At 33.9% G+C, this 14,444-nt stretch overlaps 3 protein-coding genes across 4 annotated transcripts in view; 1 reads left to right on the forward strand and 2 right to left on the reverse strand.

Annotated features, from left to right (window-relative positions):
- Nucleotides 1-14,444, forward strand: part of LOC121737103 (pyrokinin-1 receptor-like) — a 90,592-nt gene that overhangs the window by 7,670 nt on the left and 68,478 nt on the right. The window lies entirely within an intron of this gene.
- Nucleotides 3,222-4,470, reverse strand: LOC121737114. 2 transcript variants are annotated; one of them, XM_042128670.1, is made up of 2 exons: nucleotides 3,461-4,470; nucleotides 3,222-3,369 (listed from the first exon to the last, which is right to left on the reverse strand). In XM_042128670.1, exons 1-2 carry the CDS (start codon nucleotides 4,440-4,442, stop codon nucleotides 3,296-3,298), a joined length of 1,056 nt encoding a protein of 351 aa, XP_041984604.1. In that variant the 5' UTR covers nucleotides 4,443-4,470; the 3' UTR covers nucleotides 3,222-3,295. The 2 variants fall into 2 exon arrangements, with proteins under 2 accessions (XP_041984604.1, XP_041984612.1); XM_042128678.1 differs by having other exon boundaries at nucleotides 3,537-4,458.
- LOC121737129 lies at nucleotides 5,742-7,698 on the reverse strand. The gene has a single exon (XM_042128691.1). It carries the CDS (start codon nucleotides 7,617-7,619, stop codon nucleotides 6,567-6,569), a length of 1,053 nt encoding a protein of 350 aa, XP_041984625.1. The 5' UTR covers nucleotides 7,620-7,698; the 3' UTR covers nucleotides 5,742-6,566.

The following is a 14,444-nucleotide window of genomic DNA, read 5'->3' on the forward strand; positions in this document are numbered from 1 at the left end:
TATGTTTTATGGTCATCATAATATATTTTATCGTCTTGTTTAATATATAATTTTTACACCTGCATACTCCCAAGTCCCAATGGCCAGAGGCGGAAATTATAGAAAATTCATAAACCAATCACTTGCAACAGTTGCAACAATATTGTGTTTTCGTGTAAGGAGTACATGACAGCGAGGTACAGCATATTCACAACTTCAGCTCTACCATTATACCGTTATATGAGGGTACGTACCCTCACAAACTCGACCATGTGGTAGCTTAGTAGCCGAAAATGTTTAAGGGAAAAATTATGAAAAGTTAAACGAGTTGGTATTGTGATGAATGTGATAAATATTATATTAGACAGGTAGATGGACTGATGGCAAGTATTCAGCGTTAACAAGAACTATGGGGTCTATTCTCAAGACACGAAAGGCAGGTTAGTGAGTGTGACAGCCTGTAATAATTTGAAGTATGAGAATCTAGGGCCCCAGCGGCCAGCATCAACAAAATAATATTTAAAAGATTTTTGTTGGATTTTAGAGTCCAAAGATACATTTCTCAGAGAGATTTACAGAGTTAATACAGGATATAAATCTTACAAAATTCAGTAAGTTCCGTCTATCAGATTATATAGTTTCGAAGATGAGGATTGAAACTGTAAAGAGAGTTTGTAACTTTATAAAGTTTAGAGCGTGTACCGTCTCTTCAAATTTATATTTAACAACCTCACAAGTCTATTCCCGAACAATAAATTGAATTTATTTTATATCATAATATTAACATAGTATAACTACAAATAATATTATATTATTACTTTTACTTCATAATGACAAAATAAAAAGTTGAAGTATGTTAAGCTCTTTAAGAGTCCGGGTGCCATCGCAATTCTCATACAAACGTAATACCAAGATCATTTACCATACAATATTTTGTATTTGTCTGTCAAGCGAGTTATCTAGCGTAACATACAAGGACAAAACAATATTATATTTGCATGTTTTTACATACTGTAGTGTGGATCTTTTCATTAGTAAAGGTGCTATTATCAAATCGCTGAATTCTGTCCATAGCGGTCAGTGACCCCCTTGTCAAAAAACTTATTAGTCACATAACTCCTAGACTAGAAAAGTCAATGACCGCTCGTGACTCCTTAAAATATTTTGACTTTAGTATAAGTTTATTGTTGGCTATACAAGTATACACGATTGGCAACGACACATTTATAATATTTTAAAGTATGCCCCACTTGCTCCAGTCTTAATTCATGAAGCCCTAAGCGGCCGCATCCGGCCGCGATAACAATAGATAAGCTATTGTGTCTCGTTATTCCACGATCGATCGATGCTTCTCAAAATATAGATCTATATATTTACCATATTTGAGTTATTATTCAGCTTAAAATAGTAATTACCTAGGTTCCTGTACAAAAATTCACTTCAAAATATTTACTATACTTACCAAAAAATATGAACGATTACAATTTAGTATGTAAATATTGTAATCGTGTATATTTTTGGTATTTAAATATTTTGCAGTGAATCTTTGTACAGGAACCTAGGTAATTACTATTTTAAGCTGAATAATAACTCAAATATGGTAAATATTCTCGTATTGGAAATTAACTTGGTATTACGTTTGTATGAAAACTGCGATGGCACCCAGACTCTTAAGCAAACAAAAAAATATATTTTTACAAATTACTTACAAAGTTACAATTTAGCAGAAAGCTCAGGGAAAACGTTTGAAGCTGACGTAGGCGAAAGTCGAAACTGACCGAGCTTGAAGAAAACAATGAATCACATAAGTCATTTTACAAAAGATTCGTTCACTCGTATGGGATCAGAAATACATCATGATATTTACTGTAAAGTTAATTGCATTCCATTATTATTAGTACATGGATGATGGATATATCATATAACTTATAAGTAGACATCGGATTATATGCACAATCAAAATTCACTTATGTATTATTAAAATTTATTATTTTATTGAAGAGCTTTCCGGTGGGGCTGTTAATAAAAGCGTAAATTTTTATCATTTCATCAAATCCAGGACTTTTCATTTTTTATACAGCACCAATAATAATTTTCTACCAACATTTTCCGATTACAATCGGTAACTACTTTATTAAAATTTTTGCTAATGTTGCCAACTACAGAGATTTTTTTTGTTTCCCGAACGTTTTGTACCTATCGGGTGTATTGCATTCTTTAAATGGGGATGGAGCCACATAATATTTGAAGTGTTTTGATCTATCGTACCTCTGTTTTGTGGCCTCGGTGTGTGTCATGATAGCTAGTTTGGAGACTACGAGGGCATATAATCGTTGATTACCAACTCAACTGGAAGCCTAATATTGAAAACTTATGTACTTAGTAAAGTAAGTAGTTTTCAGTTTGCCCTGAGTACTGAGTAGTAAGTAGGCTGTCTGTAGGAGTTTGCGCTGGTTGTGGTTGAGATCTTGATGATATCTTGCACTGATTTTACTACTTTATTTTACAAATAAGAAATTTTGTAGACACACGAATTAAAATATTAGCAGACAATACGAATTCGCACACAGTAGAGCGTAGTAGATCTGAGTGTAGCGAGAAATGAAATCCTTAATTTTTATTTTTTAAATATTTTTTTTTTTTTTTTATTTATTGGGAGCTGGAAACGAGTCCTTTGCTCCAAAAAAAATACAATAATAATACAAAATACAACAGATTAAAATTAAAAAAAAGGAATGTCTTTCTTCTATGTTGGTTCTCACCACAGGCTCTCACCAATGCTCACACTAAGCACTATTTACAAAAAAAAAAAAAAAGCAAAACACTACGGTACCTATTTACAATTATTTTTAAACTTTTTCCATCGTTGAGCATATATAACGGTATAAATATTTGAAGAAATTGTAATTAGACAGTAAATCTTCTGGGCGGCGGGGTACACTTATATCTTCATCTTTACAAATTTTATCTATTTCAGAGCAGAGTAAAATTCTGTCCAGACCTAGTGCTTTGCAATCAAAGATTATATGTTTGAGGTCAGCATCATTTTCTAAGCATTTGGGGCATTTTGCATCATCTAAAATTCTTAATTTATGGAGGTGGGAGGGGACCAAGCAATGTCCAAATCTCATCCTTGTTATTACTGATGTGAATTTTCTTGATTCAAACTGTACAGTGTAATACCATGGGACTGAAAAATCTTTCTTTATGTCACTGTACCATTTACCCTTATTACCCTTTACTATATTCCAGATTCTTTTCCATAGCTCAAACATTTCATCTTTGACAGTCAAAAAGAGGTCTGTAAATGGCACTTTTATGATGTCCTTATGATCCTCATCTGGTGGTCCTCTAGAGGCTGTATCCGCCCTCTCATTTCCAGCAATTCCTCTGTGGGAGGGAACCCATAGAAATTCAATATTAATGTTATTACTGACTAATTCATGTAGAATGTTTTTGATCTTAAAAATTAAATAATTACTTTTGAAACTTAAATTACTATTATCTAGAGCTACTAACACACTTTTACTATCTGATATTACAAGAAAATTATTTACATATGACAAAGTTTTTATATATTGTAATGCCATATAAACAGCATAACATTCGGCTGTGTAGATAGAACACATATTACTGATTATAAAACATTTGGTAACATCCAGAAATTCATCATAATAAGCCGATTTAACCTCATCTATAGTTTTCGACCCATCTGTATAGATTTTGTAAAAGTCTGTTTTCTTTTCTATAAAACTGAGAAAGTCGGTCTTACCATAGATGTCTCCAGTTGTTACCAAATATTTTTTCTCTAGAGAACCTTCAAAGTTGTCATAAATTGGCCATAGATCACTAGAATAAATGTCATTTGTCATATTTAAAACCAACTGTAACAAAGTCGGCATCTGTGGCAAAATCCTTGTAGAAATAATTTGTGATGTTATTACAGAAGAATCTAATAAACTAGTTATTTCCTCAGATACTTTAAGTTTTCTTACAGGAAGTGAGGACTTAATTGCAATCATCTTAACAAAGTATTTCTTAGCTAACATGAGTCGTCTCAAGAATAAAGGAGGAATATAAGTTTCAACTTCCATTGAGTTTATAGGGGTGGATTTCATCGCACCAGTTATAATGCGCAGTGCTTGATTTTGAATGATATCTAACTTTTTTAGAAGACTAGCGCTAGCATTAATATATGCTAAGCAACTATAGTCAAAGTGGCTCCTAACTAAACTTTTATACAACATTGAGAGAATTTTTGGATCAGCACCCCAAAAAACTCCTGCTAAACATCTCAATATATTGAGTCGCTTGTAAGCTTTATTACATATATAATCTATATGTACATTAAATTTAAGTTTGTTATCTAAAACTATACCTAGAAATTTATGTTCATTTACTAGTGAGATGATTTCATTATTACATTTAACTTGAACATTACATTGACTTTTACCAAAAGTCATAACTGAGCTTTTTGAAGAATTAATATTTAGTTTTAGTTTGTTATTATAATAATTTAACAGTTGCTTAAGAGCTAAATTAATATTACAATTGGCCGAGCGTAGTAGACGATTAATACAATAGATAACTATATCATCAGCATATTGTAGAACATTAACACCTAATACTTTTACATATTTACAAATTTGTGATGTATATAAATTATACAGGATTGGAGACAATATCGCTCCTTGCATTAAGCCTTTATGTGCAAATTTTGGACCATGTAGTATATCATTAAATTTCACATAGACAAGACGGTGATTTAAGAATCTATATATCCAATTTAAAAACCTACCAGGAATCCCCAATTCACTTAAAACCTTAATAAGTACAGACAAATTTACATTATCATATGCACCTTGCACATCTAAAAATACACAAATTGCATTTGAATGAGCCATTATAGAATTCTTAATATCATTTATAAATGAAACAAAGCCATCAACTGTACTTTTTCCTTTACGGAAACCTAACTGAAAATCTGGTAATATTGAATTAGTTTCTGTAAAATAGTCTAACCTAACTTTTATCATATTTTCAAAAACTTTTCCAATGCATGAAGTGAGTGATATTGGACGGTAAGAATTATGATCATGGATTGGCTTATCTTTTTTCAGAATGGGCAAAACACACTGAGTTTTCCACTCGTCGGGAATAACTTGTTTGGACCATAGGTGATTGTAGATATTAAGAAGAACTGCTTGTGCATTTTTGTGTAAGTTTTTAATCATTAAATATGGAAAATTATCCAGTCCAGGAGTAGAATCTCTTCTTGACATTAAGGAACTATAAAATTCATCCCAGCTAAAATCTTTCATAAAGAAGTTGAAATATTCACTATCATTATTACTTTTAAATATATCTTCTAATGAACTTTCACATTCTTCATCATTTGTAAATTTGTCTAAAAATTCTGGTACAAAACTATCACATTTACTATGTATGCTAGAACCTACACGCTTATATTTTTTGATAAAATTCCAAATATTCGTGACTGGGGTGTATCTATTAAATGTAGAGCATAAATTTTGCCAACTTTTTCTCTTTTCCTCTTTTATAATCCTTTTTTTGAGTGCATCTAATCTCTTATAATTTATATAATTTTCCATACTTAAATTACTTCTATATTTTTCCAAAGCTTCTCTACAATCCTTTACAGCCCTATCACAAATATCATTCCACCACGGAGCAGGTACCTTTTTTTTAAATTTTTTAGATGAATTAGTTATTATAATTTTTGGAACACATTCATCTCTTTAAAGTGTTTAGTAGATCACAGAAATGATTATAACTTTCTAAAGGATTTTGTAAATTATATTCAAAATCTTGAAATAGATCTTTTGACATATTAAAGAACTTATCCCAGTTAGCTTTTTTGAATAAATACTTATTTACATTTTTATTTATGTCATATTGCATAGGAGAAGTATTAAGTTTTGTAAAAGTTGGAAAGTGATAACTTCCCAACGGATCGTCACCGACATGCCATTCACAATAGGGAGCCAACTCTGGACTCACTAGTGTAACATCAATTGCAGAAGTGTTATTGTTTGGTCTGCCTACTGTAGTAGCACAACCTGTATTTAAAATACATAAATTATATTCATCTATAACTTCATACAAGTCTCGTCCTCTTGTATTATTTATTGTACAACCAAAAGCTATGTGATGGGCGTTACAATCACCCGATATGATAATAGGTTTAGGAAGATTATTAATTATTCTTTTTAATTTTGTTTTATTAATTTTGTTTCTAGGTGGACTGTAAATGCAAAGGATTGTAATGGAACCTATACCTGTTTCTATGGTTATGGCAATAGTCTGTATATCTTGATAATTTGGAGTCGGATGCTGCACATACTTTATAGAATTCCTAATAATTATTGCCACTCCTCCGTGTTCATTTGTAGCATTTTTATAAATGAAATTATACCCAGGGAAATGAACCCGAGGACTTGAAGTTTTAAGCCATGTTTCATTTAATAAAGCTATATCTATTTCTTTATCTATTAAGAGTGATTGAAGTAAAGGTTTTTTATTATTTAAACTCTGGATGTTATGCTGTACAATATTAATACTATCCATTACTTATTAAAGTTTTTAATGAATGTTTCTTTAATATGTGTTGTAGTCTTAATCTCATTAGAATTTCCTATACTTACAATAGTGCTTATTATGGCTTCTAAAATTTTTTGATTATTAATAATGTCCTGGGCTGATATCTTTTCTGGAACAATTTTAACATTTTGAGGATTAGCTTTTGTAAGAGGTGGGAAAGATGTTAAATTATTTGTTATGTCTGCATAAGTAGAATTATTAACTCTCAAAGATATGTTTTTCTTAATTTTAGAAGCCTTAATTGGGCACTCCTTAGAAATAGCTAGGTGATTACCTCCACAGTTTTTACATTTTAAAACTTCTGATGTGCATTCTTTATAAGAATGATTCTCTGCACATTTAGAACATGCTTGTTCATTAAAACAATATTTTGCAGAGTGATTGAAAAGTAAGCATTTAAAACATTGTAAAACTGGAGGTATATAATTATGAACCTTATATCTCCATCCATCTAAGAAAATGCATTGTGGTAATACAGTGCCAGAAAAAGTAACAGTAATAGTATTTAACGGAACAAATGTATTATTTTCTTTTTTCATAAATCTACGTATACCAATTATGTCAATATCGCTACTTATTTTTTCAAACAAATCCCTATTACTAATTTCCTTAGGAATGTACCTAACTACCCCAACCCTTTCCACAGAGGCTGCTGGGATATATGCTCTTAGATTGTTTTCTTGAATAAATGATGCATTGAGGAAATCATTAGCTAATGCCGCTTGTTTGAAAGTTATTTTTATTTTGCGGGCGCTTATTCTAGCTCTTTCATAAACTCCTTTTGCGTTTTTGAAAATTTTCGAAAGGCTAAGGGGGTTCATGTTTCCTATTTTTGTATCCTTATTACAATGTTCGACAAATACAATAAAATCTCCGTTGTAATTATTGTCAGGATATTTTCTTGAATATGAAGGTTTAAGAAAGGGTTTGTACTTATCGCCTGAGTTTTCAATTATTTTCCTTTTCTTCGATGACGAAGATTTATAGTTAGGATCATCTCCGTCGCTCTCGTCCTGCATATTATCTACTTTTAACTTACTTTTAATGTATAAAAACTATAAATATAATTTTTTGCAAATTGTTATTCAAAAAAGGCGCCTTCCTCTTCCCGCCAAAAAGAGCAAGTCTCTTTTAAATATTTATTGTTGGTGTTGCCAACAGTCTGTTAATGTCGGGCCCTACTCTCACCCTATACCGGGCGAGATATTAAATGAAGCAAAGCTCTCTCATTCACACCGCGTGCCAAAGATCATGTAAATGGAAGGACGTGATGTCCTTGATATGTCATTTTCTTAAATAAAAAAATGTTTCATTATCAAATTGGTTAGGTTAGCTAATACTTTAATTTGGAGTATTATTGTACCATTGAAGAAATGATTCATAGGCAATTGACGGACCTACGTCATTCGGTCGGGCTATGTCAATTGAAAGTTAGCTGTGATCTGTCGGCTGAGTTTGATATATACGACCAAATTATCTAGGTCATGAATCAACTTCTCTAAAAGTACTTACAGAAACTAACCTCAACGAGAGAAAATAGAAATTATAAAAAAAATATGAAAATAACGCGAGATGTTAATGCGTGTTTAAAAAAACTCATTTTTTATCTAAGTCACTTAGGAATGAATTGATAGTTTTCATCGCTGCCAAATTATGTACGGATCTCACAGGTTTTTATGCACCCGCGCAGTGCATCACATCATAATTCATAACCACACTTATGACCAGTAAGCTACACATATTTTATAAGATAACACAAGTTTTTCATAAGATTTACCTATAATAATATGGGAAAACTAAAAAACACATTATTATACAAAGGAAAAACAAAGTTTTATAAAAGACTCAACTTTTTTACGTTCGCACACAAACCTAAATTATTGTCTTGTTGGAATTTTACACGTAGTAACTTGTAAACCACGTGACATTTCTATTTTATTTCTTATGTCTGTGGCATGTAATATATGGCTCGGTGACATGAATATAATGTGCCCTGAGATTAGTACTAACATGAGTGAACTGAATCTTGAACTTGATAATGTGTAAAGATTTATGGCATCTAGATAAATTATGTTTTTTTAATGAAATAAGGGGGCAAACGAGGAAACGGGTCACTTGATGGAAAACAACTTCCGTCGCCCACTCGCAGCACCAGAATAGCTGCAGGTGCGTTGCCGGCCTTTTCAGAGGAAATAGGGTAATAGGGGAGGGTAGGGATGGGAAGGGAAGGGAAGAGAATAGGGGAGGGTAGGGAAGGGAATAGGGTAGGGGATTGGGCCTCCGGTAAACTCACTCACTCGGCGAAATACAGCGCAAGCGCTGTTTCACGCCGGTTTTCTGTGAGAACGTGGTATTTCTCCAGGCGAGCCGGCCCATTTGTGCCGAAGCATGGCTCTTCCACGTTTTTTTAAAGGCTTAAATGAAAATTTAAAAAACTTTAATAATTAAAGGTTTAAGAGAAACCCAACCTTACTTCTCATCTTATTATGCACAACATCATGAAAGATTTTTCATAAATGTATTTATATAAATTATATGACTACACGTTTTCTTATATCCATACTTCCATACTAATATTGTAAATGTGAAAGTGTGTCTGTCTGTCTTTGTGTCTGTTTGTTACCTCTACACCAATTTTTCTGTTTAGTATGGGTATACTTTGAGTCCCGGGAAAGAACATAGGATACTTTTATCCCGGAAAAATGTGCGGTACCTGCGCGATAATCAATCGAGTTTTGGCGCTACTAAGTTGCGAGTGTAATCTAGTTTAGAATAATTTTCTTTCTCTCTCTCTACATCTTCTCTCTCTCTCCCTCTCTCTCCGTCAAATGCGATTGATGGGCTAGACGTGACTTTAGCACAAAAACTCGAGTGGTGTCAAGGGACACCCGGATGGAACGAAGTTCCTTTCAATTACTTAGTTTATTGACGAATTGTAATTTTTTATTATATGTACAAAAAACCTGTATACACTCAACGAAAAAAATCGTCGCGACAGCACATCTGTTCAATGTGAATAAAAAAGACGAAGCGAAAATAACTGGCTTGCTTTCCATGAGAGAGAGAAAGACAGAGAAACACGCGCACGCCGCACGGCTTACAACTAACTAGCAAAAAGTGTCGTTACTACTTTCATCCTAATTTTTAGGGTTCCGTACCCAAAGGATAAAAACGGAACCCTATTACTAAGACTTCGATGTCTGTCCGTCTGTCTGTCTGTCTGTAATACCTAAAGAGTTGAAATTTTCACAGATTATTTATATCTGTTATTTTATTTCATTGTTATAGTGGCTATAACAATAAAATAATAAAAACACAATAAAATTAATATTTATTAGGGGGTATACAACAAATGTGACTTTTAACAACAAACGTGATTTTTCTTTTTTGCTCTATATCAATAATGGCAACAAGTAGGTACTTGTTTTTTTCTCAAAGTCCTGAGTTATATGTTAACTTTAATATTTAATAATTACTTTAATATTTAATAATAATATTAAAATAAAGTAAAAAATTAAGGGGGCTCCCATACAAAAAAACACAATTTTTGGCCTAAATTTGCTCTATCATGGTACGGAACCCTTCGTGCGCGAATCCTACTCGCACTTGGCTGATTATTTCCGTCTAGCCGCCTTTCGCAACGCGCGATAAGGAACTTCGTTCCAAAAATAAAAATCCGTAGACCCTCTACGAGCGTAGCACGTAGATGTTAGTACTTAGTAGGCTTCAAATTTCCGTACAAAATTATTGATACGAAGAAAAGATGCTCCTTCAGTTCGTAACCCATCAGGCCATCAATAACTCAGTAGGTAACGATCAATCAGCAGTATTAGCGGCGATGACACGAGCCCGCGCTGATGGATCGCAATTCGTACCCCCGCATACAATACACACTAGTGATTCGCATTCGCATTCGCGAATATCCGCGTATTTTTCAATATTCGCATTCGCATTCGCAATAATTATGCGAATGTTTTAATAATCAAAAAGGAAATTATTATATGCATGCATTTGAAATAATATAATAATACAATAGATAACACTTAGATTTTTTTATTAAATCATACTTCTACATTCTTAATTAAAGCCTCATTAGTCATTTATGAAAAAATAACTTCAGAGATCTTATCAAATCTAACATTAATCAGCCTTGTTGGTATACTATGTAAGGTTTGCATTCATTTAGTAGTATATTATTTACTATCATTTTTAAATAAAGTTTATAATTTCTATTTACTAAAAAACTAAACAATTGCTTGAAACATAAAACATAAAACTAACCTCAAAACAAAATAAAACTTTTAGAATGAACTTTCTGTGACTATAATTCATTCAATTATAGTCTGTCAAGAAAGTGAAGAAATTAAAAAGTGGCAACATCGTAGTGTCTTCAATTTCAAATCAATCTAAGAAAAAAGGGTTCACTTTCTTGACAGACTATAAGCAATATCGGTTCGGCTATGTTCAATTTAAACATGGCCGACACGAAACGTCACACCTGTCGAACATTTTACGAGCGCTTTTTTTGAAATTTTAAAATATTCGCATTCGCATTCGCGAATATTGAAGATAAATATTCGCAATCGCATTCGCATTCGCGAAAGTGAAAAATCCAACATTCATTACATCACTAATACACACGTACCGATCAAACTGCACAGTGCGAACATTGTACAGGGTAGAATGTAAATAATCGGCCAAGTGCGAGTCGGACTCGCGCACGAAGGGTACTGTACGGTTATAGAGGGAAAAAAAGCGAAAAATTGGGTTCTTGAGATGTATCTCCACCAGGCTGTAGCCTGGAGATAGACAGATAGACCGACGGACAGACATCGAAGTCTTAGTAACAGGGTCACGTTTTTACCCTTTGGGTACGGAACCCTATAAAGGAATCAAATTAAATAATATTATCATTACTAAAATATGCTTACAATAACTTCGTAACGCCGCCGCGCCGCGAACTATCTAAAAACTATCCTACGTCCCAGAATCAATGTCACGCTTATGCCACTAAACAGATACGTAGGTTATACACAAAAAACATTGTACGTGGATGTGCTCATTTTTAATTAATTAGAATTTGTGTAACATCAGTTTTGTTACACGAATACTTGTGGTTCTATTTATATATTTATTTGAACTTATGGCCGATTTACACGGGTGACTAAAGACGCACGATTTACGCCACACGGCAAAAATCGGCCGTCTAAATGGCAATTCGACTACGCCGCATGCGGCTAAAGTCACAAGCCCAAAAGTCGTGCAGCCAATGTGCAATGGCCGCATGCGGCTGGTGACTAAAATCGACCGTGCAAACGCTCAGTCGCAAGCGATCGCCTAGTATATCTGTGGCGATCACTTGCTGCGAATATTACTGTCGACTGGTGACTTGCCGGGTGACTAAAATCGACCCGTTAGTCACCCGTGTAAATCGACCATTACAGCTTATGAAAATAAAAGGAAACATAATAATAATATCAGTTAGTGTTATCACAACTTGGTTAGCACAAAAAATATTAATTTATCGCGTAGGTACCGTAAATATTCCTTGATAAAAGCTGACCTACGTTTTTTCCATTGATAGCAGTTATTTTATTTTTATTCAAACAAGGAAATAAATATTCAGAAAAAATCATTCCTGGAACGAAAAATCTTTTTGTGCAAAACCCTTTAAATTAACAATGGATCCAAAAGTATAGTATTAATTAATAAAACATGGAGATTGGAAGTGTTGGCCAAAGTAGGGTTTCCTCAGTGAATATTGATTTGTTTTTTATTTGCCACGTATTTACATGTATTGTATTCAAATAACAAATTATTCTTAATATGTATTTCCATACATTACGATTTACGGCTGAGGCCAAACCGATGTGCCGAATCGAATTACAATAATTTTTACATGTTTCCTAACAATCCATACTTAGGGCCTTTCACCACTTCCTGATAAGTGACGAATAGGCTATCCACCAATTAACTTGACAAATGAAGTATGGAGAATCTGTCAAAAACGTTGTGAATTATATATATATATTCGACACTTTATCAGAAAGTGGTGAAACAGCCAAGAAACAGCCCCGAAATATTACAAATGCGAAAGTGTGTCTGTCTGTTACCGCTTCACACCCAAACCACAGAACCGATTTTGTTGAAATTTAGTATGGAGATACTTTGAGTCCCTGGAAAAGAGACATTGGGTACTTTTTATCCCGGAAAATGTACTGTTCCCGCGCGAGATTAGAATTTTGGCGCAACGGAGTTGCGGGCGTCATATAGTCTGTATTATAAGCGTCTAAATTCGGCCGCGTATCTATCTATCGCACATGGTGTGTTACCATGCCGAAGATACGCGGCCGAATTTCGGCAAGATTACGCCTGCAATGTGTTTTAAATTACCGATTACACACCATGCCGAAATTACGTCGCGTTATATTGTATGCGCAGCTCATTGCTGACGTAATAGTGCCGAACTTCGGTCGCGTATTTTCGGCCTAGTGTGTTTAGACACAAGCTCAATTTTTATGTGTCCGCGCGAACGAGCGGTTTGGCCACTATGCGGCTAAATCACAAGCAATAAATAAATCGTTGCATACGCGCATAAGTGCGCCACCAAGCGGCGAATTGGTTATATATAATAGGGAGATTATAAGGTGGTATTATTTCGTACTATTCTCTCCTCGCCTGTCTTCCCACGCCACTGTCTTGAACCAGCACTTCACCATGAAGACCTATCCTGATAATAGAGAAGTTACATTACATTAATTAATTATTTTAATAAATTAAATAATACATATTATGATAATAAGTAAACAATTACCATTCGTTAATTATACTGGGAAATAAATTATAGTGCCACGCAAGTTTTTAATAAACATAAATTATAAATAACCGATTAAATAATAATTTTCTAAGTCTAGCAAGTATGGTATTGATGCCTCATGCCTTTCTTTGTCTTTATTTCTACTAGAAACTAACTTTTTCATTTTATTTTGCCACCGTGCGTTTCACGCGTAACTTTCTGCCGCGCGCTGTTAAACTCTGGAACGAACTGTCACCAGCAGTATTTCAGGACCTATACGACCTGCAAACCTTCAATAAGAGAGCGTATTCCCTCTTAAAAGGCTGGCAACGCACCTGCAGCTCTTCTGATGTTGCGAGTGTCCATGGGCGACGGTAGTTACTTTCCATCAGGTGACCCGTTTGCTTCCTTATTTCATAAAAAAATTATAAGTCGGTAGTATCCTAGGGACACTGACTGGCTCAATATTACACCCAGCACCACTGCGGAGCGCACGTCTATCCCCCATCACTGTCACTATACAACTAAGAGATATTGACAGAATTGACTACTTGACAGATGATTTATATAGACTGCATCCCCACTACTGGTGTTTATGAGACAATGTTAATGAAAAAATAAGAATTATTTCATACTGATCATTTTAAGAATATTGTTTTTACCTTGGAAGTCGGGTTCAATTTTTTTTAATATCAAGTATGTTCATAATCTTTGTTTATAAATATACATCCGTATTTTTTTTAATTCTCCTACTTCTAATATCTATATAATCGTTATTGTTTTTAATAAAGCATTTTTCCCGACCTCGCGACCAGAAGGCTCCGAACCACCCAAGGGGTCGAGAATCGAGATTCGAGATCCACACATTGCAAAACACTAGGAGCCGAACAGTAGGTGGCACAAGCGAGCAATTAGCTCTGATATGCCCTTTGAGAGGGAACGTGACCGAAGTATATTGAGAATATATACCAGCAACACCCACACAACACGATTCAATGCGACGTGAATCGTGATGAATCGTTGAAATTACGCAGCTAATGAACCCTAC

This window comes from Aricia agestis, chromosome 2 (assembly GCF_905147365.1).
Source record: "Aricia agestis chromosome 2, ilAriAges1.1, whole genome shotgun sequence".
Taxonomy (NCBI): Eukaryota; Metazoa; Arthropoda; class Insecta; order Lepidoptera; family Lycaenidae; genus Aricia; species Aricia agestis.